The sequence below is a fragment of the Carcharodon carcharias genome, chromosome 1 (assembly GCF_017639515.1).
Source record: "Carcharodon carcharias isolate sCarCar2 chromosome 1, sCarCar2.pri, whole genome shotgun sequence".
In the NCBI taxonomy this organism is placed as follows: Eukaryota; Metazoa; Chordata; class Chondrichthyes; order Lamniformes; family Lamnidae; genus Carcharodon; species Carcharodon carcharias.
Genome location: NC_054467.1, coordinates 115,462,957 through 115,488,985, shown reverse-complemented (window position 1 = coordinate 115,488,985; position 26,029 = coordinate 115,462,957). Strand labels below are relative to the sequence as shown.

The window sequence follows — 26,029 nt, the reverse complement described above, 5'->3', positions numbered from 1 at the left end:
TGCCTCTGCTGGATCTGTCCTACTAGCAGGTTTGACTAGGCCTTTGCCATTTCCAGTGGTCCATCCAGTTTTATTGTTATTTGACTTTTCTGTATTGATTGCTGAAAAAAGAGATATGCTATTGAACTTTTCATCTTGCACTCATCAGGATAGCTCACAAGAATTTTCCAACAGTAATGGGGGAACAACAATATATACTGCATGAGAGTGCTGACTGGTTGTCAAGTGGACTCTGATTGGTGGAGGTGTTGCCATGGAGAATATGGAGGAACAGTTTACTGCCCAGCTTTGTTCAAATTCAAACTGGGCAGGTCGACTCTGATTGGTCAGGACATTGCCCTAGGGAATGAGTATTCCTAAGCTTTAGTTTAGTTGAAAATGGCACAATGTGTGAAAATGTTCCTTTTGTCTGCAAAGGTCAGGACCTTGTATGTGAAAAGTGTGGCTTCTAGCATGTGTAAGTATGCCAAACTGCAAGCCTGACTGACAATCTTAAATTGGTTTCCAGCGTAATTCTTAGCATAATCAGGATTGTTTAGCAGGTGTTGTCCAATCATGGAATCCCATCTAACGTTGGACACTATGTTTTGAGTTTTGCAAGCACAGGCTGGTTGTGTATGGGTAGTATTTTGCCAGTTCAAGCTGAAGGGATATGCTTTTGATCTGCCAATCATTGGGACATACAATCTATATAACTGGCATCAGACCACCACTGAAATTCATATACCACATTGCTCATTTGCATGATGAGCAGAACATCTTTTTGGCAGCATCCTGTTAGCAGAGAACATCACTCATGTAATCACTACAGCAGAGTAACAGTGTGCAACAGCTAGCTTCACCTGTTGCTCAAATTTTTGAGACACCTTACCCTTCCAGGGTAATTTGAGGTAGACTGGGTATTTTTCAGAACCAAAAGTGGTGGCCTTATGCCCATTCAAGTTTGCGCGATAACATCTCATTTTTCAGCAATTCTAGGTACATAGGGACAGAAGTAGGCTATTCAGCCCTTCAAGCCTGCTCTGCCATTCAATTAGATTATGGTAGATCATCTACCACAATGCTACTTTCTCATTCTATCTCCATATCCCTTGATGTCATTAGTCTCCAGAAATCTATTGATTTCTGTCTTGAACGTGCTAAATGATTGAGCTTCCACCGCCCTCCGGGGTAGAAAATATTCAAGTTTTGTACTATTAAACAACTATTTTTTGTCTTTGTTTGATAAAACATACTGGCTTGCTAGGCCATTTTAGAGGGCAGTTAAGAGTCAACCATATTGCTGTGGGTCTGGAGTCACACGTAGGCCAAACTGCATAAGCATGACAGATGTCCTGTCCTGAAGGGCATTAGTGAACCAGATGGCTTTTTATGACAATCCAATAGTTTCATGAACATCACTGTTGCAACTAGATTTTTGTATTCCAAATTTGAGCGTGTGTCCTTGGAGCACTAGTCCAGGCCTCTGGATTAGTCTAGTTACATTATTGCCATGCTACCATTCACTACATACAATCTGGTCATCGCATTACAGGAAGGATGTAATCTAACTGGAGATGGTACAGAGGACATTTACAAGGATGTCGTCAGGAATGGAGAAATTTTGTTATGAGGAAAAGATCACATAAATAGAGTTGTTTTCTTTCAAACAGAGGAGGCTAAAGGGAGATTTAATTGAGGTGTATAAAATGAGGGATCTAGAATGGAGTGGATAGGAAGGACCTATTTCCTTTGGCAGAGAGGTCAATAAAAATAGACGTAGGTTTAAAGTAATTAGTAAAAGGATTAGAGGGAAGTTGAGGCGAAATTATTTCATCTAGAGGTCGATTCGGCTCTGGAACTCTGCTTGAAAGGGAGATAGAGGCAGAAATCCTCATCATATTCAAAAACTGTTAGGATATGCACTTCAAGTGCCGTAAGCTACAAAGCTACGGACCAAACAAGAAAGTGGGATTTGGCTGGGTAGCCCTTTCTGGTTGGATCAAACACAATGGACCGACTGGCCTCCTTCTGTGCCAAACATTTTCTATGTCTCTAATTATTCCTTTGTACATTTACTTCTATTGAAGATGGATCAAAAGAATTGTGTACATTCTGGAATGATTTTGCATCCATTAGTTAGAGTTCCTCTGACCTTGACAATGTCAATACGGAATATTTTGTAATTACAGTCGTGATCAGTTAGAAAGTCTTGTTATGTCTAGTTAATATTCCTTTACTGTTTTGGCTTGTACAGTCTCAACATCATTTTCAACATTACAAAAATACTGGTGGCTAGCCATATTGAAGGCTCGATATGTGTTAGCTTTCCCTTTCAGTAGACTTTTCGAATATGATCATTTTTTTTCAAAATTCTTAGGTTTTCACGCTTTCAGTATTTGTAAAAGGCACTGCAGCTTTCGTGTTACTGCAGAGTAGTTGCATAATGAATTATGGCAGTCATGGTTTAGAGAAGATAAAAATCACTGTTTAATGTATTTATAAACAAATGTCAATCATCACAAGATTGTTCATTCATAAAGTATGTAAGTCCCTTTTTCATTTAAGTTGCATCTTTCCACTTGCAAAAGAAATAAAATCAAAAGTAAACTTTATCACAAATACAAAATAAAAAGATATTTGTGTAGGTATTAGAATTATGAAACTGACAAAGCGGAAAAATACAAAAGCAAAAGTATGTGGGCTCATCTTTAAAAGTGCAATTTAAGATTTTTGGCTTTCTTGACTCAGGTAGGCTGTAAATTCCACTAACGTCCTGGTTGGTCTTCCTGCCATTCCCTTTCGCAGGTATGGAACTTCATCTTTGTTTGACATTACACCAGCTATGTCAAGGTGAGCCCAGTGAGGGACTGTAACAAACTCTCGCAGGAACGCTGCAGCTGTACATGCACCACCAGACCTGTAGAACATTTCAGAGAAGAGTGAAATTATCAAGTGGCAGCAAATACACTTCTTTGAAAGTTCACAATTGATTTTTTTATATTGTAAATTCCTTTCCTGAAAAATTCACAACATTTTTTTTAAAATCTTTTTTTATTGCATTTCCTCCACATCTTTCCCAGCAAATTCTTATTTTATCCACTTGATCATCAAGTGAAACACAGCAGACAGGGCTGCTATAAGTGTCACTCTGCCCTAATGGGCAGTGATTGGGTCATCACTGCATCAACCCAGTTGAATCTAACAAGCTCCCTTCTTTATATTTTCACTTGCATTTACTGAGAGAATGCTTTTAAATTTTTGTTTTATTTTGAACGGTGGGTGAAATGGTTCAATGTTAGTCACATTTTGCATTTTTTCTGCTATGGTACAGTTACAGTTTAATGACTATAGGCTTACATTCAACTGTTTCAATTCTTAGATAACATCTTATGCCACACATCATGGGATGGATTTTCACATTGAGCATATTTTGGGCAGGTAGTGGATAGAGATACTCTAATCACAATGACATCAGCTGAGATCTAATTAATTTTCATGATCAGGCCTCATTAGGGAAGCGGCCAACGCTAATTGCAATGTGCTGGAAGGCAGGAGATCCAGTGACACTGCTGATCATCATGAATCTCCAGTAGCACCTTAGAAAAGAGAGGGGAAGTGGGAGTCAAATGAAACAGCTTTCAGGAAAATGAAAATTGTAGCTGCACAGACATTAAATAATTGTTCATAATACACAAGAATCTGTAGGAAAACTGACTGTCAGACCTTTTTATTTATTTGTTTACGGAATGTGTGCATCGCTGCCCAGGACAGCATTTATTAACCACCCCTAAATCCCCTATTTCCAGCTTTCCCTGATTGAAGCTAGTTATCCTTTTAAATACAATTGGATATAGCCAACTCCCAGTTTGCCTACAAACTAACAAATTATACAAAAATGTTGTTGCAGTACTGACAATACCATTTGACCCCAACTTGCAAATGTTACTCAGGCTTCTACCTGTTTACAGCCTAAATTAAGGGTAAACAGAAAATCTGAAAAGACAGAGTTCCAGAGATTCCCCTCCAGCACCAACCCCCCCCAACCCAAAATCTCATTCTCCTATATAGCAGGATGGTCATAAAATGAAAATCTGTCCCTATAATATGATTTGCACAAAATAAAATTAAACTCTAGCTTAGATCTATATTAACAAATTGCATTCACTGTGGAAAACATTCCAAGGCTCTTCACAGAAGCTTAATCAAATAAAATGTATGCTGCGTCAAATTGGATATTAACAGAGGCAACAAAAGATTGGTCAAAGGGGTAAGTTTTAAGGGGGTTTTAAAAAAGTTGAGAGAGGTAGTAGGGCAAAGGGACTGAGGCAGGGACTTTCAGAACCAAGATGGCTAAAAACAGTTGTGGGGCTAGTGGGGGAGGTGCATAAAAGTTGTGGGGAGCTTGTAGGGCTGGAGGAAGTCAGAGATAGGAAGGGATGAAACCACGAATAGTTTTAAACATGAGGATGCGAATGTTAAATTTGAGACACTGGGGAACCAGAAGCCAATGTAGGTCAGTGATGATAGGGGTTGTGAGAAAGAAGGACTTTCCGCAAGTAGGTTATGGGCAGCAGAGTATTGGATGATCTGTAGTTTATGGGAGAGGTGCAGGATGAGATTGGGCAGGAGAGCATTAATATATCCTTAGGAACTTTCAGTATCAAATCCAAACAGAAAATACTTTGCAGTTCTTTTACCACACAACAGTGGCACTACTCAAGTTCATGAATGTTAATACTGTTTATCTAAAAAAATGCTGAAAAATATTAATGGCTTAACACAAAGCCTATCAACCACAGAATGTAAGTTCACACAAAATAGGAACCATCTAATGGATATGAATTTGTTCAGTTTAACTCTATAATTCAGTATAAGACTACAGGAACTGGATTTACATCCTAAATTTAATAATGATATAATAAAGATTCCAGCTGAAACATTAATTAATAATTTTCTTTCAGATGTTATTTGACCTCTATAAAATTTGAGAAACAGCCTGGATTTTGCTGTTCTAATAGCAGTGAGGCTGTCAGCACTTGCCATTATTACTGTTATGAGAATGGATTTCATTTTAAAAAATATTTTGGGAAATATTGTGTTATTCTGTAAAGGAGGCTGGCTTGTCTGAGTGTGTGATTTAATTAAGCTGGGAAGAGTTTGATAGGACTCAGGTTGTCTGGGGTTTGGAAACATGAAAAGGGCAGAGATGTAAAGTTGAGGTATAAGTAAATAGGTTAGATCGAATATTTACATTTTTAGATAAGTTGAGAGTTTGTTTGAATATCAAAGGGGAGTCAAAGATAGGAAGAAAAATGTTTGCATCTTGCAGGAATTCATTGGTAAATAAGTAGTGGGGATATGGTATTTTATTGATCCAAAAACAAAGACAAGATGGAAACATGAAAGATCTTATATTTGGAAGGGTTTGAGTTTCAAAGAGGGGTGTGAGAGCAATGAAAATGAGATGAAAGAGCAAAAAGGTATATTAGAGTTACTGTGGATAGCTGTTGAGAGAGACATAGCTAGAGATGGCTGGAGCTGTTGAGTTAGCTGGAGCACTGGGTTGGGAGAGGATACCGTTTGAATCACCTATCCAGTCAAGCTAGAAAAGTCTTGGGCTGCAGCAAGCAATTTTATTCTGAAACGGATTGCACAGCAGAGTGGAAGAGAGTAACGTTCATGTCGTACAAATTTATTGAAGCTATATTTATTGAAGGTTGCCTTGTGTAGTATTACTGGATTTCATAGTCGACATCAATAAGGGAGTGTTGCCTGGAAGTGTTTACTTGTGGGTTTGACCAAGTAGAGAGTTTTGGGGGAATGTTTTGTAAGACTAAACTTAATTTTGTAACTGAAATCTTGTGTGCTTGAGCTTTCTTTTATTTTTTGTTAATAAAACTTTTACTTTTAATTTTTAAAAACCCAAAACTGTTACTGGACCTCTTACTGCTGAGATTGGTGCGTCATCTCTTTTTCAGAGTACAAAATAAAAGGTTGTGGCCTGTAAATCAAGTTTCCCTCTTGGATTTGGTTATGCAGCAATTAACACCGGCTGTGGTCATAACACTGTAAAACTGACAGCAAATTCTAACATCCACACATGCACAGTTAAATGTTCAAATCTGGAACTTGCTGTCAGTCATACACTGCTTCTCCACAGGCTGCGCTGTTACCATCTTTGGTGATGAAATCTTTACAAAATTCACTGTGAAGACATGAAATCAGGCTAATTATCCAGTTGTCTCATTCTAAAGATTGATAGAAAAGGTAGGCTTTGTAAAATCTAAAGTAACTGAGTTTTTAAAGTGTAAAGAACCTATTTTTGTTTTTCTTGCACAGTGGCTTTAAAAACTACCATGGCTGCAGTTTGAAAGACATGTTCACTGGAATAGGGTGAGGAATGTCTACAATGTTGTTATTCTGGAACAGAGTGTGCCATAAAAGAACAAGGTGATGCTGGAATGGAGTCCTGGACTAAGGGGAACTGCCTGACGACAGCATTTTAACTGGCTCCTGACTAAGTGAGTAGGGTTTGTGTGGTAACAGTGCAGACAGAACAGCTTCTAGCCTGCAAAGAGGGAAGGCCCAAAACCTCTCTCTCCTGTGTTTATAATATTCCAGTAATTCTGCCATAGTAGCTAGCTAGCTATTCTTCACATCTCTGTAATCTGCTTTCTCCAAAAACCCCTGTCAAGAGGAAACAGGAAAAAATCACCAGTAGAGACATTATAAAGCAAGTTTTTCAACCAGTGAACCACAGGCTGAAAGTGCTGGGAGACCACCTCACGTCATCAACAACAAACTGCAAGGAATTTGGAAGACATCAATCAAAATCAATCCATCTAATTCTGTACTCCGGATTGGTGCTACCGAAGATCCCTTAAGATCCATGTTTTGTGTGTTTTATGTGTGTGTGTGTGTGTGTGTGTGTGTGTGTGTTTGTTTGGGGTTTAAGAAGGGGTAGAATTTAAGTTATAGAGTTAGAAGTTAGTGGTTCATTTTTCTTTCTTTTGCCACTAGTTAAGGACAATTTGTTCAATAAACAGCTATTTACTTATTAAGTTTACAAACTTGGTGCTCATATTCTGTTAATCTAAATTAAACAGTTAGGTAGAATTCAGGCAATCCAGTGGTTTGGTCAAACTTTTCACATTTGTCACGGCTCGGGGAACAGTGGGGCTTGATATTACAGCACACTATCCCCAGTGAGTTGTGGAAAAAGCTATATTACGTGGTAATTACCCTGAAAAACACTTTGGCCCTGAAAAAATAATTTTACAAATGTGGAGTATTATTCCCTCAGTAGAAAAATAATGTTGTAGATTTCTTTAAAAATAAACCTTAAATTTAGTATCTTTACTGTTCTTCTCTTTTATCTATTTCTCTTCATGTCAAGTGTGTGTCAAAACATTTATTTTGATTCCTGTTCAAACAATTAAATATAATTTATATTTTCTGTTTTTCTACTGCATGGTTTGCTGTCTGCTTGTTGTTTAATTGGTTGTACAGGCTCCCTGCTGCTTGCCCTGCTCATTGATACCATAGATTTCCCATAGACAGTGCCAAATTCAAACAGATGTCAGATAATTGGAAGTTTCTGCTGAGTAGCCTGCTAAAAGTCTGAAAGCAACTGTATCTGAAGTGAACCTGCAAAGGTTATGTTTCTACTACACATTTTTGTATTAATGAGAAATAAAACTAGCTGATAGCATAAGGGTGTGGATATGTAAGCGAATAATGGCAACATGGATTTGTAAACAATATGTCGTTAAGCCGATTAAAGAGCCAACATGGATTTGTCAATATGTCATGTCTAGCAAGCCTGACTGATTTTTTTTTTAGCAAATACTAAAGTAGTGGACAAGGAAATGTCCATGGACTTATAAAAGGCATTTAATAAGGTTCTTTTCATAAAACCATTAGCAAAAATTGAAGCTCATGGAATTCAAGGCAAACCATTCATCTGGTTGGGAGACTGGTTAGGCGGTAGAAGATAGCAAGTAGGTATAACAGGGATGTACTCGAATGGAAGGACGTGACTGTGGTGTCCCAAAAGAACCTGTGCTGGTGCTTCAACTATTCATTATTTATTAAGACTTAGATCAATGGTTCCCAAAGTATGGCCCGTGGTCTGTTAGGGTCCTCCAAGTAGCCCACGGGCTGGTCCAAAATGCAAGCCAATGACATGCAAAGGCACAGCTGAGGTTATACAAGAGAACGGGCCAGAACTCTCAATCCCACCGCTATCATGATGTCACACAATCAGACTAGTTCCCACATGGGTGGCAGGGCTAATCATCAGCACGAACGACAACAATGAAGTTTTATAAATAAAATTTATCCAACAATTACAACATACAACTGCGAGATCAGATTTTCAAGACTTATGGGGCTGCAAACAACGGGAACAGCCTGAACATGGAGCCCAACATGAGACTGAAGCTTTGCAGCTTAGAACCATCATAACCCCATTGGTCTCTGATCAAAAGCAGCACCATTCTTCCCAATTGTTATGGTGAGTATATTTTTTGCGGTTGCAAGTGAAAGTGTTTGGGGTAGGACCTGTAGGTGGCCTGCAGGATCTTCTGTCCCGTCTAAGTACTCCGCGGAAAAAAAAGTTTGAGAACCAATAATTTCAATGAAAGGATAGGACCAGTATCCAAGTTTGCCAATGACACAATGATGCATAGTTAGTAGTGGAAGCAAAAAATTACAAAAATTAAGTAGGCAACACTGACATATAGATTTCAAAGCAGTTTGTGAACACATAGATTTTGGACCAAGAAAGGTTAGATCCGAATATTTTTTAAATGGTAAAAAGCTAGCAACAGTGGAGTCCAAAGAGATCCATGTACATAGATCACTAAAATGTAATGGTCTGGTACAAAAACTTGGGGAGATGGTGATGTAGCAATAATGTCACTTGACTAGTAATCCAGAGACTGAGGCTAATGGTCTGGGGGCAGGGGTTCAAATCCCACCATGGCAGCTGGTGGAATTTGAATTCAATTAATAAATATGGAATATAAAGCCAGCCCTAGTAATAGGGACCATGAAACTATCATCAATTGTCATAAAAACCCACCTGGTTCACTAATGTCTTTTAGGGAAGGAAATCTACCATCCTTACCTGATCTGGTCTACCTGTAACTCCAGACCCACAGCACTATGGTTGGCTCTTAACTGCTCTCTGAAATGACCTAGAAAGGTCAGTTCAAGGGCAATTAGGGATGGACAACAAATGCTGGCCTTGCAAGCGATGCCCACATCTCAGTGAAAGAATACATTTTTAAAAAAATCAAATAGACTAATGAAATGTTAATATAAAAATATAGAGGTGTTTACATTAATTTTATTTCTAACAGACAGAACAGTATTTTTTTATTCTTCTGTGGGGGTGTGGGTGTTACTGCCAAGGCCAGCATTTGTTGCCTATCCCTAACTGTCCTCGAGATGGTGGTATTGAGCCATTTTCTTGAACCCCTGCAGTCCATATGGTGCAAGTACACCCACAGTGCTGTTAGGAAAGATGTTCCAGGTTTTTGACCTGGTGACAGTGAGAGAATGGCAATATAGTTCCAAGTTAGAATGGTGAGTGGCTTGGAGGGGAACTTGCAGGTGGTGGTGTTCCCCTGCATCTGCTGCCCTTGTGTTTCTAGGTGGTAGAGGTTGCGCGTTTAGAAGTCGCTGCCGAAGGATGCTTTGCGAGTTGCTGCAGTGCATCTTGTATATGCTACACACTAGTGCCACTATGCATCAGTGGTGGAGGGAGTGAATAGTTAATGCAGCGGATGGGTGCCAGTCAAGCGGGCTGCTTTGTCCTGGATGGTATTGAGCTTCTCAAGTGTTGTTGGAGCTTCACTCATCCAGGCAAGTGCAGCGTATTCCATCACACTCCTGACTTGTGCCTTGTAGACAGTCTTTGGGGAAACATGAGGTTAGTTACTTGCTACAGAATTCCCAGCCTCTGACCTACTCTTGTAGCCACAATATTTATATGGTTAGTCCAGTTCAGTTTCTGGTAAACCTCAGGATTTTGCTATAGGGGATTCAGTGATGTCAAGGAGAGGTGGTTAAATACTCTCTTATCTGGCACTTGTGTGGCAGTAACATTACTTGCCACTTATCAGCCCAAGCCTGAATGTTGTCCATGCTGCATATGGACACGGACTATTTCTGTATCTGAGGAATCGCAAATGGTGCAATCTTCAGTGAGGATCCCCATTTCTTACTTTATGATGGAGTCTTTGACGAGCACTACCCTGAGGAGCTGCTGCAGCCATGTCCTGGGTCTGAGATTATTGGCCTCCAATAACCAGAACTATATTCCTTTGTGCTCAGTATGACACCAACCAGCGGAGAGTTTTCCCCCTGATTCTCATTTACTTCAATTTTGTTTGGGCTCCTTGATTCCACACTAGATCAAATGCTCCCTTGATGTCACGGGCAGTCACTCTCACCTCACCTCTAATATACAAATATACAAAATAGGAGAAGTAGGTCATCTTATCCCTCGAGTCTGCTCCACCATTCAATAAGATCACGGTTGATCTATTTGTGTTTTGAATCCCACACACCTACTGACCCCTGATAACCTTTGATTCCCTTGCCAAACAAGAATCTATCTACCTTTGCCTTAAAAATATTCAATGACTCCGCCTCCGCACCTTCTAAGGCAGAGAGTTCCAAAGTCGCACAACAGTCAGAAAAAATTTCTCATCGTCCCTGTCCTAAAAGGGCAACCCCTTATTTTAAAACAGTGACCCCTAGTTCTGGACTCACCCACCAGGGGAAACATTTTTTCCACGTAACCCTTGTCAATACTGTTCAGGATCTTATAAACTTCAATCAAGTCACCCCTCACACTTCTAACTCCAGTGGAAACAAGCCCAAAGAAAACACTTCACAGGCACTCTGAAGCTATCTTTGAAGCATGACCTTAATGATTAATAATTAACCTTAATGATAATCGTTCAGAATGGCAACAACTTGTCTATCAAGCTGTAGCATGCTTTGAGTCCCAATGCCTAATGATGAGGTAGAGTGGCGGCAGAGAAGGATAGAATAGGAAGCAAATCCTGCACTTTGGATCCCATTACCTCATAGGATATCCTACCCCACATGCACAAAGATCTGTGGGTCAAGAACTGGCCTGTTCAGTCACATGAAGACCCACGGCAGAAACTTGCAACCCTGAGTAGGCATCATTTTTCAATCAATGGACAGCAATGATGCCTTCACTAAGATAAAAGCAAAAAACTGCGGATGCTGGAAATCCAAAACAAAAACAAAAATACCTGGAAAAACTCAGCAGGTCTGACAGCATCTGCGGAGAGGAATACAGTTAACGTTTCGAGTCCGAATGACTCTTCATCAGAACTAAGGAAAAATAGTGATGCCTTCACCATTGATTTACTGTCGACGATGCCTTCCATCACTTTACAGATGGTCGAATGGATGTTGATGAGGTGGTAATTGGGCAGATTGGATTAGTCCTGGCTTTTTGGAAATGAAATACCCAGGCAATTTTCCACATTGTCAGGTAGATGCCAGTGATGTAGCTTTACTGGAAGAGTGTGGCTAGAGGCATGGTTGGTTCTGGAACACAACTCTTTAGTACTACTGCCAGAATGTTCTCAGGGCCCAGAGCCTTTGCAGTATCCAGTACCTTCAACGTTTTCTTGATATCAAGAGGAGTGAATCAAATTGGCTGAAGACTGGCATCTATGATGCTGTGGACTGATGGAGGAGACAGAGATGTATCATCCAATTGGCACTGATGGTTGCAAATGCTTCAATCTTGTCTTTTGCACTGATGTGCTGGGCTCCTCCATCATTGAGAAGAAGGCTCTCTGTGGAACCTACTTCTCTGGTTAGTTGTTTAATTGTCCACCATAAATGACTGGATGTGGTAGGACTGCAGAGTCTTGATCTGATCAGGTTGATTGTGGGATCACTTGACTCTGTCTATTGCATGCTGCTTCAGCTGTTTGGCATGCAAGTAGTCCTGTATTGTGGCATCACCAGGTTGACACCTCATTTTTAGGTGTGCCTGGTGCTGATCCTGGCATGCTTTCATGCACTCTTCATTGAACCAGGATTGAGTCGTTGGCTTGATGGTAATGGTAGAGATTAAGGGATATGCCAGGCCATGAGGTTACACATTGTGGTAGAATCCGATTCTGCTTCTGCCTGATGGATGCCTAGTTTTGAGTTGATAGATTGTTTCTGAATCTATCCCATTTAGCACGGCAGTTGTGTTATACCTCATGATGCAGGGTATCCTCAGTGCGAAGTGGGGGCTTTGTCTTCACAAGGACTGTGCAATGGTCACTCCTACCAGTACTGTCATGAACAGATGAATCTGTGATGGGTAGATTGGTGAGAATAAGGTCTAGTAGATTTTTCCTTCTTGTTGATTCCCTCACCAGCTGCCACAGGCCCAGTCTGGCAGATATATCCTTCAGTACTCAGCCAGTTTGGTCAGTAGTGATGCTACTGAGCCACTCTTGGTGCTGGACATTCAAGTCCCCGACTCAGAGGTACCACCAAGGGCACCCATTCTGTTACTTTGCCATCCTCAGTGCTTCTTCCAAGTGGTGATCAATATGGAGGAGTATTGATTCATCAGCTGAGGGAGGGCAGTATGTGATAATCAACAGGAAGTTTCCTATCCTTTATAACTAGAGAGCTAGAACATAAAGGGGAGGATGTTTTGCTACAGCTTTACAAATCTCTGGTTAGACCACATGCAAATTACTTTGTAGAGTTCTGGTGCACTGCACTTCAGATCGCATGTATCAGGGTTAGATTATGATGGTTGGTTGGCATCCTTCATCTGCGAGAGATGATAGGAATGCAGCCTCAGAATTTGGTGAAGTCAAATGAGATCATCTGCTGCACTTTGTTTGATGGCTGAACAAGCCAATTCTGGAAAGGCAATGTCTACCATGAGTGCATGAGTGCCGCACATGAAGCTGTTCCTTGCCAGGGGTGCAGGATGATCTCTGCTGACGCCTTGTTTGTAGAGCTGGTGTCTGCTTTGGAGCTTCTTAAAACACATGTTGTTGTATGTTGTTGTAGTGGCAAACTCCGGACTCCATTTGCCTCAATCATCAGCTTGAGGTTCTCACTTGTCATGAATGAAGTTGAGAGCTTTCACGTCTCATTTGAAGCATCCTTGCATCGGAACTCTGGACGCCCTTCTGGTATAGCATAACCTTGGGGATGCAGCCATCTTCCATCCTATGCACATGCCCAAGCCAGTAAAGCCCTCTTTGCTTGACAGCACATATGCTCTAGAAAGGACTGTTTCACTGGTGACTTTGTCTTTCCCTGTGATGTCAAGCTGTGGGAGATCCAAGTTATTAATCTTTTTTAACATGGTAGGAGTAGGTTTTCCAGGCTTCATTGTCATACAGCAATGTACTGAGGATAATGGCCTCAGATATAAGCATTTTGGTCCTGCCCATCAGCCTGTTGTTTTCCCATGCCCATTTTGTTGATTGGCCAATGTTGGTGGCTGCCTGCCCAATGTCTGTGCTGAGCTCTTCATCAAGAGATAGGTTGTCTGTCACCATAAATCCAAGTTAGTGAATTTGCTTACTGCTTCCAGTGGTGTTATTGAGTCTGGTCACAAGCAGAGTCACAATACCCTGTACCACTGCCACAGATTTCTTGACATGAGTGGTGACGGTGAACATGACACAGGCATGGGGCAGACAATCCATGAGCCTTTGGAGCTGGTCTTCTGTCTGGTCAACTAATACACCATCATCAGCATACAGAAGTTCTCTGATCAGGACATGCCGCATTTTTGTCTTGACGTTTAGTCTTGATAGATTGAGGAGTTTCCCATCTGATCATGCGTGGAGGCTCCCTCCTCCCTTGGCAGCAGGGAAAGCATAGGTCAGCAGGGCAGAGAAGATACCAAGCAGAGTCAGGGCTAAGACGCGGCCCTGTTTTACCCCATTCTTGATCTCAAAACTGTCAAGGGGTGAACCGTTGAACTAAATGATGCCGTGCACGTTATCATGGAAGGATGTATGAGACTGCAAAGCTTGAGAGGACAGCTGATTTTCTCTAGTAAGTGGTAAAGGCCCATCCTGCTCACAGTGTCAAAAGCTTTTGTGAGATACACAAAAGAAAGGTAGAATGGTAGATTATGACTAGAGATTACATAAACCAGGTTTGTATTCCTTGGAATACAGAAGGTTAAGGGGTAAGTGATTGAGAAACCTGGACTTTTAAAGGAATTGCTAGGGTAAACAGAGAAAAACATTTTCGGCTGGTAGATGAGTCTAGGACAAGGGGACATAATCTTAAAATCAGAACCAGGAGAGAAGTTAGGAAATATTTCTTCACCAAAAGGTTGTAGATATGTGGGGCAGAATCTTGCCCTTGGATGGCGGGTGGGCAGCCAACCCCCGCCACTGGAACAGAGCCCGCTGCCATTTTAAGTGGGCGGGCCAATTAAGGCCCACCCAGCGGCATCCCCGACGGGAAGCGCTATGCACCTCCAGTGCGGGGTGGAGGGAGGGATTTATCATCTATCAACGTGCGTTCTTTCGCACATGTGCGTGAAAGAGCGCACTTCTCCCTGAGGCAAAGTCCTGTCTCAGGGAGAATACAGACAGTGGTAAAAACTTTAAAAATAGAAACATTACAAAATTATTAACATGTCCCCCTCATGTGATAATGTCACACGAGATGGGACATGTTAATAAAGAACACATAAACTTTATTATTTTTGTACAAAACGGACATGAAACAAGTTTCATGCATAATCAGAAGCCCGCTGGGGCTCCTGGCCTGCCCGCCAGCCTTAAGGTTGGACGGGCAGGTCTTTAAATACCTTAATTAGCCATCGACAGGTCGGCAGGCGGACAGCTGATTTCACTGTCCGCCCGCCTTCCTAAAAATTTAAATGGCCTGGGATGACGTCGGGGATTCCTCCCGACATCATCCAGTGTCATTTTCCCCTCGGCGACCAGGCCCCACCCCCAAATCGCCAAGGGGAAAATCCTGGCCATGGAATTCTTTTAAAAATCCAAGTCTGATAGGTTTGCCAGCCAAGGGTATTAAGGGACATGGAGCAAGGCAGGTGTATGGAGTTAAGGTATGGATTAACCATGCTGTCAGTGAATAACAGAACAAACACAAGGGGTTGAATGATCTCCTCCTATTCCTGTGATTAATTTCTCCAGTTTCATATGATGTGCTTTTAATGTCATAAAAGTAATACAAAATAAACAAAGTAAGAATTATTTTGAGTTAGGGCATGATACTGTACTCACCTGTATTTGCCAATGTTGTTCAGGTCTGCCAGTTGTGATTCTGTGACCTGCCTGGTGTAATGTTGAAAAAGTGGCATCCTCCACACTCGATCTCCAGTCACAACACTAGCCTAAAGAATAGTACATTTCAGCATCAAACAGTCATGATTAAAAATGCACGAAGATTATCAATTCCACAATCCCAAACCGAAAAGGACATTATTTAAACCTTTTTTCTCAATGAAAAACTTTATATTCATATTCCTAATGTTACATTTTAAAACAGAAAATGGTAAATAAAGAATACATTTCAAATTCAAATTAGTTTCAAGCTACTTTTCAAGCTAATTAGGCATGCACTGTTAATAATGAAAACATCAAAGAGTACATAATGGTTTAGACTCTGAATGCTGTAAATTATCTCCAAAATAAACATTTTTTGAATCACCCTGATAATAAAGGACTTGAATGGAAGATAGAGCTGCATGCAAAAATGGTCCTTTCTCGTTACAATATTATGGCCCTATAATATACTGAAACATCAACTTACATAATAAATCAGGTATTTGATTTTAAATAGCTTTCTACATTCATAAAGCTATGTCCCTTTTTTGTAACCAAATCAGTACTGCAGATGCAGGTGTATAAATTGACCTTTGAAGCCTTGAAAAATCCCTCCAAAAATGGTCTTCACCTTACACGTCAAGTATAAGAGTGAACTGCCAGTGTAGGTGTGGGTGGTCGCCATTTTGAAATTCCATCAGCATCCACGTAAGGAATGGATATGTCTTAAATCCCCACGTATCTTCGCAACACAGCCCAAATTGCCTGCTTGATCCCTTGTGCCCAGTTATAAGGTAAGTAAAACATTCATTTGTGGGGTGAAAAGCTGAGGCTGACTACTAATAGCATGTCTTAGCTAAAAAGGGTGTCAAATTATACACCAAATATGTCCAAAAACCTGGGCCAGGATTTTCCCCTCGGCGATTTGGGGGCGGGGCAGCTCAGAGGGGAAAATGACGCGGGATGACGTCAGGAGGAATCCCCGATGTCATCCGGTCCCTTTAAATTTTTAGGAAGGCGGACGTACAGCGTAATCAGCTGTCCGCCTGCCGAACTGTCGATGGCCAATTGAGGCCATTGACAGGCTAATTAAAGTATTTAAAGACCTGCCCGTCCAACCTTAAGGCTGGTGGGCAGGCCAGGAGGCCCAGCGGGCTCCAGATTATTCATGAAACTTCATCCACTGGCAGGATGAAGTTTCATGTCCGTTTTTTAAAAATGTAATCAATTTTAAGCGTTTGTTATTAACATGTCCCACCTCGTGTGACATTGTCACATGAGGAGGACATGTTAATAATTTTAATATTTTTCTATTTTTAGACTTTACTTACCTGCCACGAATCTCCCCAAGACAGGATTTTGCCTCAGGGAGAAGTGCACACTTTGACAGTTGGGGATTCCCTCCCCCCGAGAACAGCAGGCCATTGGGCAGGCCTTAATTGGCCCGCCCACTCAAAATGGTGGCAGGCCCCGTTTCGGTGACGGGAGTCAGCTGTCCACCCACCGCCGAGCCGGTGGGGCCCGCACATTATCCAAGGGCAAAATTCTGCCCATGATTTCTGAGGTTGGAAAAATGGGATCATCTTATACCTTGTGATTTATGGGTCAATCCTAAAAACTGTCTTATTAATCTGGTGAGGAAACAGATGCTGACAGTTATTCACAAATTCATGCTGGCATCACAATATCATCGTCCAGTACAGGCAATGATAGAAACTGGTTACTTAACAGATTCACACAATACTGTTGGCTGATTGTTCTAAAAATTTATATGGCTAATTAACAGTACTTAAGCTCCATCTCTAACTTACATTTCCTTCAAGCCTGGCTTTCTTGTGCGAGTGTAAGTCCGCAGTAATAGTCCTCATCTCTCCATTTAAAATAAGTGTTTTAAATAGAAATGTTTTACAATGTTTGGTATAAAAGATAGCATAAACGATTCTTACTTGTCTGAGATGCCCCCACAACCAGTCAGAGTTGGTGAAAACCCCAGTAGCTGCTGATCCCAGAGCAACATCCATAGCACCTGTGAAAATAGCTCAAATGAAATCACTGGAGCTCAAATTTAAAAAAAACTAATCTTTAGCTATCAAGATTTTGCATAACGTAAGCAACAACATCCCTGCTATCACAATTGTATATATTTCAATAGGGTAGTGATTATTTTACTGGACTAGACAGAAGTCGGAACTAATAATCCAGAGTTTACAAGTTCAAATTCCACCATGGCAGATTAAGGGTTTGAACTTAGTTTTTAAGAACCTAGAAATAAAAAAAGATTTCTGTAAAAGGCCAAGATGTCATCGGATTGTTGTAAAAACACAAATGATTCATTCATTTATTTTTTTATTTGTTCAGGGGATGTGGGCATCACTGGCAAGGCCAGCATTTATTGCCCTTCCCTAACTGCCCTTGAGAAGGTGGTGAGCTGCCTTCTTGAACCGTTGCAATCCATGTACTGTAGATACACCCACAATGCTGTTAGGGAGGGAGTTCCAGGATTTTGACCCAACGACAGTGAAGGAACAGCACTATATTTCCAAGTCAGGATGGTGAATGGCTTGGAGAACTGCCAGATGGTGGTGTTCCCACTGTCTGTTGCCCTTGTCCCTCTAAATGGTGGTGGCTTTGGAAGGTGCTGTCTAAGGGGGCTTGGTGAGTTCCTGCAGTGCATCTTGTAGATGGTTCCACTGTGTGTTGCTGGTAGAGGGAGTGAATGTTTATGGGTGTGGTGCCAATCAAGTGGACTACTTTGTCCTGGATGGTGTCAGGCTTCTTGAGTGTTGTTGGAGCTGCACTCATCCAGGCAAGTGGAGTGTATTCCATCACACTCCTGACTTGCATTTCAGTATTACATACATATATAAATAAATTAAAGAATGAAATTCAATTCTGGGCTCAGTAGACAATAATATTTAGCTCCACCACATTCCCACTCCCTTTTAGGGAAGGAATATTGAATATTCAAACCTTGTCTGACCTACATATGACTTCAGTCCCACACAAACATGGTTGATTCGACTCCCCTTTGAAGTGGCCATGCAATTCACTTAATTGAATCAAGTCACTACAAAGAATTTCACCTGGGTTGCTAGGGTTCAAGAAGGTTCACTACCACCTTCTCAGGCGAAATAGGGTATGGGCAATAAATGCCAAACTTGCCAGCAACACCCATATCCAAATAATTATTTTTTTTTTAATTCTGAATTAAAAGTTTTACCCTAAACAGATTTCTAAAGTTGTCAAGCAAAGGAGTTTCACTGTCAAAATGACAAAATGTTGTAGTTGGAACAACATTTTCAGTGCTCTCATTCTTCAGGAAACATCATTGTTAAGGTGGTCATACAGACTCGAAACGTTTACTGTATTCCTCTCCGCAGGTGCTGTCAGACCTGCTGAGTTTTTCCAGGCATTTTTATTTTTGTTTTGGATTTCCAGCATCCGCAGTTTTTTTGCTTTTAGGTTATATTATTAAGGTGTCCCTGTTATTCTACTCATGCACTCACTGATCTTGTGCAAGATCAAAGAAAATCAGCATTACAATACCTGTTAACGTTGCAGCGTTTACAATTGCTTTGGGGTTAAAGTTGTGTGCATAGCACAGGGCATCAGCTAGTATCAAACGACCCTCAGCATCAGTGTTATCCACCTTAAAAATATAGGAGAATTCAAGCAGGGAGGATTTAGAAAACTTCCTAAATAAGATCTGCAACTGGAACCCCAACATATAAAATAATGGATGGCACAAACACTTAGAATTCTGGTTCAAGTCAATTACTTCTGATGGTTTCACAAATAATCAATTTGAAACCACAAACAACACCTCCCAAAATCAAGTTTCAATCTTCAACCCCATCAGTTACCAGTTAACACAAATCAGAATGACACTGTCAGCAATTTTTTTTGTGTGTGTGTGAAATACTTAATCCTCCATCATCACTTCAATTTACAACATAACTCAGGTTTCACTATCACATATATAAAAACAAATTAAAGAATGGAGTTCAATTCTGATGCTCAGGAGACTGAATAATATTTAGTCCCACCACATTCCCACTCCCCTTATATTCTACACCCGCACCCCACTCCGAACCAGCCAGTCAAACTGAATCAAGCCAGCTGCAATCAGTGTCTTGTTTAATTAAGTTGATCTTGTGGAGGAGATTCGTCTGGGCACAGTGGATGCCATGTCCTCGGTGAGGGCATTGCGGGCAATGTTGTGGAGTGGGTCCAGGCTACTGCAGGGTTGGAGCTCAGGGAAACCTCTGATCAGGAGAGCTGGTGGTGAGGCCCATATTGAACTCCAACATCGACAGTATCCACAAGTGACCAAGAGTCAAGCACTGCAGGCTGAGTTTCTCAGTGGTTTCATGCGGTTCTGGATTCTCTGGCACCTATGGCATGATTCTGACACAGTCTTTGGTCATTTTCCTTATCCTGATCCCTCCAAGTGGGAGGAGCCGGGTATCCCTCCAATTTATGAAGAATAACTTGAACTTGCTTTCCTGAAATGTGTTTCCTTTGTGGGCATTTTTGGGGAAGTCCATCTGATACTTGGAGAGACCACTTTATTATAAATTAAATTGAAATAAATATAAACCCATACCATGATCATTTGCTTACCTCCATAATACCATCTGCTTCTGGCTGTACCTTTGCTGATGGAACCTGTATAAATACCTTTTTCATCTATTTCAACCCTTTTTTTTTCTGGCCTCTTGTGCTCCATAATCTCTGCCACTCATGTCCGGTCTCACACAAAGCATTGTTCATCAGTCAATCATATTCTTGACAACTTACATTAGTTCGTAGACCCCCAAATTATATTTAAAATCCTTATCGTCCCCTAGAAACCTCTCCATGATCTCATCCCATTCTATCTCTGAATTGTCTGTTGCAGATGATGTCACTGTCAGCCATCTGTTCTACAGTCCTGAAAATTTTATATGCAATGATCACACTTGTGCCACTAATTCAAAGAAAATAATTTACCATTTTTAGTCTTATGCTTGGGGATGGTGGAGGGGAGGTAGTGGGTAGATGTTATAAGTGCTATTCTGTATGAGAGCACTTAATGGCATGCTTCAGGCATCTGATAAAACACGAATCTATTATATATTAAAATCAATGAGTGGATCATAACATCTATTGAAAACTCCTGTGTTAGGCCCCTTCCATGGTTGTGCTCTTCAACAGAATCTGTCCCTAGCTACAATTGTGGCTACTGCTACATCATTTTAGCTGCATGCACCAATTTTAATAGCAAACTTAATACAGATAAGTGTACTTCACGTGTGTATTAACTTAACATCCAGGACCATTCAGCAACCAAGGAAGTATGATACTGACAACTATCAAAACACACTTGTAATCTGTTATTCATCTTATCATTTTAGCAACAATGCACAAAAAAGGTTAATGTATACATGCATAATGTACACAAAAGCATTGAAATCAGAAATGCAATGAGCTACATCTAGATTTCCAGTTAGTCACACATTGTTCATGGTTAACAAATTGGACATCACTGGCCAATGACGAAATATATTATAATATTGTTCATAGTTATTTCCTGTACCTATTATGCTTGTAGATAGCATCGTGATTGTTTTTTTCAATATTAAGTGTCACACTACAAAAAGGAATGGTAGCCTTGTGTTTAAGGTGCGTTCTGGTCCAGCAGCCCAGCATTCGTGATCTTAACTCCCACTGTGGTAAACTGTAAAACTCAATTCAATAAACCTGGTAATTTGTATGCATGAGCACAAGAACTATTCTCATAAAAACACTAATGACTCTTCATGTGCTTCAAAGAACAGAACATGCCATCCGTTTAATGGTTTACCTGGTCAACTCAGGGCAGCCAGGAATTGACAATAAATATTTGCTTAGCCAGTGTCACCTACATCCCCGAATGAAAATAAAATGAAAATAAAGTTATCTCCTAAAACAACAGCATTCAAACCATGAGGGGAGTCTGCTTGAAGGCTCTGACCACCAAGTGTCAATGTGGAACAGTCTTGTGTCTGAGCAAACAAACATGTCAGTAGAGGAAGTATTAATTATTTTTACAGTTTTTAATTAGAGTTTTTAACTAAATATTAGTAATTATTACTAATGCTAAGTTAGAAACTCTAAATTAAATATTCCACCCCCATTAAGCTATCCATCACATCCTTGTGCATGACCTAATGACTAAATCCTTTGATGATACTTGATCTCCACCCTACCACTTAGTAATCACAAAGATAATTGTAAGCAATTGCCGAGTAACCTATTCCTCATCCAGCTTCCCAGGCCACCATGGCATAAAGCCTCCATTTCCTGGTCTACTGGATCAGCCTTGCACTCCCTGTCCCATATGGGAACCTTTCTCCTTGCTGGTTCAGTTACGGTTCTGTCAAGTATTTCCTGTGTTCTTAGGCAAGCACCAAGATCCAAGTCCTCTCTATTCCCACACCACTTCATTCTCATTTATAATAATTTCACTCTCACAGTGGACCTTCAGCCCCCACCCAACCCACCGCCCCATGGAGTTGTTTTCAGTTCCAATCATGCATTGCAATTTACCACAACTGATTAGCCTTTCAGTCCTTGCCAGACGATCCCCTCAAAACTGCTGGACCTCTATAATCTTCCACAGACCTTCGACCACTGGAAAAAGAAATCAACCATGGCACTCTGCCTCCATTTCCTCCAAGAAGACAAGCTGGGAACATAGCCTCTACCAGTTCTGATCCATGGGCAGCCGTTAAAAGATACACAACAGTTCAATAGTTAGTTGTTTGATTTTCTATACGCTCTGCTCTAAACTCTGCTTAATGCCCATAGTAGTGCTAATGAGATTTTGATTGACATTAATGGAAGTCTCAGTTGATGTATAATTGTTCTACTGTACAGCATACTGTGATCCACTGGTCTGTCTTAATATAATGCTAAAATTTTTTCAAACTATGCTATTCAAATAAATATTGTTTAAAAAGATCCATCACACAAAGAATTCCTCTACAGAGGGCACTGACATCTGAATTTCAACAATATTTGGTCTATTCAGCATGGCTAAAGACAAGACTGTAACAGACAATAAAGAAATGGCAGACGAGTAAATTAATTTTTTGTATCCAGTTTCACAGTACAAGGGGAGGACAAAATCCAGGGATGAGAGTGAGCGAAGACAAAAAGATCTAAACTTTTTTGCAGAAAGGAATTATGTAATTAGAGCACTTATTATGAACTGTAGTGAAATACAAATTGCTTCTTGGTCACTTCAAATAGGTGGAATTATTATCCTTCAAGTGGGTAGAAACATTAATTTTCCCTTTGTTTACTTTTTATTACCATCAAGACTGTCAACCATGCAGTTGTACCAAATCACCAAAGTGACTTCAGCATTTCAGCATTTAATGCAGTAGTGCATGTAATCCAGGACGAAGTCCAAACTAACAACAAAACATGACTTTGCTGAATTATGTACATGCAAAGTGAAGCAAAGGACTGCAGCAGTGCTTCACAAACTACTTTGCAATGTGCCCCCTTTCTAACTCACTACCACTTCTCAAGTACAATTAGAGATTGACAACAAATGCTGACCTTGCCGACGATATCCACACCCCATTAACTGTCATGTGAAAAACTGCTTTCTGATTTTACTCCTGAATGACATACTTTAAGATTTCCTCATCAGTGTAAATACTTTCTTTGTATCTATGATATTGAATTACTTTATTATTTTAAATATGTCAACTAGATTAGATGAGATATGTTTTCATCAATTTTCTGAAGCTTTCTAGTTTTATGAATGATGTCGTAGAAAATTGCAACTGACACTCAATTATTCAAGGATAGAGGAAGAAACCAGGAAAATACAGCGCTGTCAATTTAAATCAATTATGGAGACATCGCTAGAACCTATCCCCAGAGACAGAGTAACTGAGCACTCAGACCAGTATGAACTAATCAGAGAATCAGCATGGATTTTTGATAGATAGGTCCAGTCTGACATTTTGAGTCACTAACATTCTGGATATCATATGGATATCCAGAAGATATTTGATAAAAGTTTCTGCACAAAAGATTATTAGCAAAATCACACATGGGTCATAAGCTTATGGCATTTTAACAATAAAACATTGGTTTACCTGTATTGTTTTCCCATTCTTTGCCTTGACTACATCACCAGGTTTATTTGCTCTGCCATTCAGCATATTCTCACACAAAGGAGCCAGACCTTAAAGATATTAGTCATTAGTAAAACTTTTCCACCAAAACTCAGCACGCATCTTCCATATCCTGGCAGCCTCTAAAGGAGATGGTAAGAATTAAAAGCAACGCCCTATTCAGCAAAGTAAAGTCTTTGGCTCAGTACCTGATTCTTCTCATTCTTTCACAATTTAGAGAAATTACACACCATTGACCAGATTTTAAAACATTCTTCGGTGCAGTGCTGCACTTGATGCCAGTAAAGTACTAATTTCCTATAGAATGGGGTGGGGGTAGGGGGTCACCTAATTGAAGTGAGAATAGTTTATATAAGGACTTTCTGGGGAAGTGCTGAGCACACCTAACCTACCTCCTTTTGGGATGGGAGGCTGGGGAGCAAAGTACTTCAATCTTTCTTCTTTCCTTGCTGGCCTCTTCAAGTAATAAATAATAGATTGAACAAGACCACTTCTGGATGGGAAATTAAATCAACTGAGGTAAATATTTAGAAAAAGAATATTGATTTGCTTGGGTAAACTAATTTTATTACAAAGGAATTGCCAATGTTGCCTTCTAGCAATGTAGATTTTAACCCTTTGAGAACTAAACAAAATATAAACAGAAAGGTACTTGCAGCACAAAAAATGCAATTTATTTCAAGAATATAAACCATGAGATTCTACACCTGCTCTCATTAAGATGAAATATAAATTGTGTAGGTACAGATAATGCTCCCACATTTTAAATGCAAGAAACAGCATTCAGTACCCAAAGGGTTCAATGTTCGGAAACTCAAATTGAGCAGCTAGAGCAAACTACAAATGCTAGATCCTCATTTTGGTAACACCTCAAAGTTTTCAGCCTTATGGGAGAATCATATCCCAATGCTTTACCTATAATGTTAAGGGGAAGCTTCAAAGATGCTGCAGTGATGATGGCAGAACAGATTGTTGCTGCTCCGCCCATGTCAGCTCTCATTGCATCCATACCTGATGCAGGTTTAATTGAAATTCCACCACTGCCAAAAGAGAAGGTGGAGATACAGTCAGCTAAAATACAACTCCACATGCACAAATATGAAATGCTATTCTGTTCTACAATCAAAGCTAACTTCTCCTATCGTATGAAGTTCAGTTAGAATGAATTTGCTAAGAGCCTAAGTGAATTGCTGTGGCCATAGTGCTCTCAGGCAGGATTTTCCAGTTATCTTTCCAATACTATGTGGTAACTAAACCAAAGCCTGCAAAAACTCAACCAAGAAAAGTTTGAGTTCAAATGCTAGTGGATATCAAGGTTCCATTTCTACCATGACCAAGGCTAGGTCAGGGTAGATTAAAGATGTGGTAAGGTGGGATCATACACCAATCTGTGGTTTACTTTGGATGATAATCCAATGAAAACCTTAACTACTGGAGTACGTAATGCCTTCACATTATGAGACAAGGAGGTGGAAAAAAATAACTTGATTTAGGAAAATAATTACCTTTGTCATGGGAGTTTACACAGTCAGAATTTCTGAAGAGCACTGTCCTAAAACACCTCAATCAATAATGGACAGGTGGGACCTTCAGTAAAAACTATGGCCAGTATTGTTACTGGCCTGACCTGCACGAAATGGGATTCCCTCAACACTGTGCAGTTTCAGCAGATCTCTAGTATCAGGGATCGGTTCCTTGCCTAGAGTCCCTGCGTGATTGATAGCTGGGCCTCCAGTCAGGGTGGGTGATGGCCACTGATAGTGACAGGTGGTGGTATGCCAGGAATGATCACGTTTTGGGGTCGATTAAGGAGAGGTTTGACCAGAGGAGGGTTGATCGGAGTGGTGAGGCAAAAGGGGAGTCCTCGGTGGGGTTGAATGGAGGGGCCTGCTGATCTTGGGGTGGGGGGTTGAGGAGGCAGAAAGTCAGAGGCCCGGTAGTAGACAAGATTAGAGGCCTCTTTGGTGGGGTTGGGGAAGAATAGTGACAGTGGTAGAGAAATCAATGCCTCATACAGGGGTTAGAGGGAAGGTGGGGGTAGAGATCAGGTTCTGGTGGTTATGGGGAGAGTGGGGTCTGATAATGGGGGGAGATCAGGGCCAGGTTTGTGGGAAAGATCTGGGCCTGGCGGTAGGGGTGATTGGGACCTGGTTTGTGGGAACTATCAGGGCTTGGTTTGTGAAGAAGATGAGGACCTAGTGGGGAAGGTAGTTGGGGGAACCTCTGATTGGAGCGGCTCCTCAGACAGGTATTTGATTCAGGAGGTAAATGTGGAGCCTGAATCCACTGTCCTTACCTTGACGAAGCTGCTGGGTTACCCAACACCCAGGAAATACAATCAGCAGCAGCAAAAGCCCAAAAAAAGAAAAAAAATCAGATTCCCAGTCTCATTATCATATTTAAAATTCCAACCTGCCATTTGGGTCAAGTTGCTCAACCACTAAGCTTCCTGTTTTAGTTAAAGCCAAAAATGGAGGCGGATATGAGTTGGAAACAGATTTTCTGAAACTTGAGCTCCAGCAGCCCCACCCC

At 40.7% G+C, this 26,029-nt stretch overlaps 1 protein-coding gene across 1 annotated transcript in view; it reads right to left on the bottom strand.

Annotated features, from left to right (window-relative positions):
- Window positions 1–2,445: 2,445 nt before the first annotated feature.
- lap3 (leucine aminopeptidase 3) overlaps window positions 2,446–26,029 on the bottom strand; it is a 62,970-nt gene continuing 39,386 nt past the window's right edge. Inside the window, exons 8-13 of the mRNA XM_041190661.1 lie at window positions 24,413–24,537; window positions 23,459–23,547; window positions 18,867–18,969; window positions 17,267–17,346; window positions 15,279–15,388; window positions 2,446–2,899 (exon numbers count right to left, since the gene is read on the bottom strand). Coding sequence (XP_041046595.1) covers window positions 2,704–2,899; window positions 15,279–15,388; window positions 17,267–17,346; window positions 18,867–18,969; window positions 23,459–23,547; window positions 24,413–24,537 — 703 coding nt within the window. The 3' untranslated portion in view covers window positions 2,446–2,703. The remainder of the gene's footprint in view (window positions 2,900–15,278; window positions 15,389–17,266; window positions 17,347–18,866; window positions 18,970–23,458; window positions 23,548–24,412; window positions 24,538–26,029) is intronic.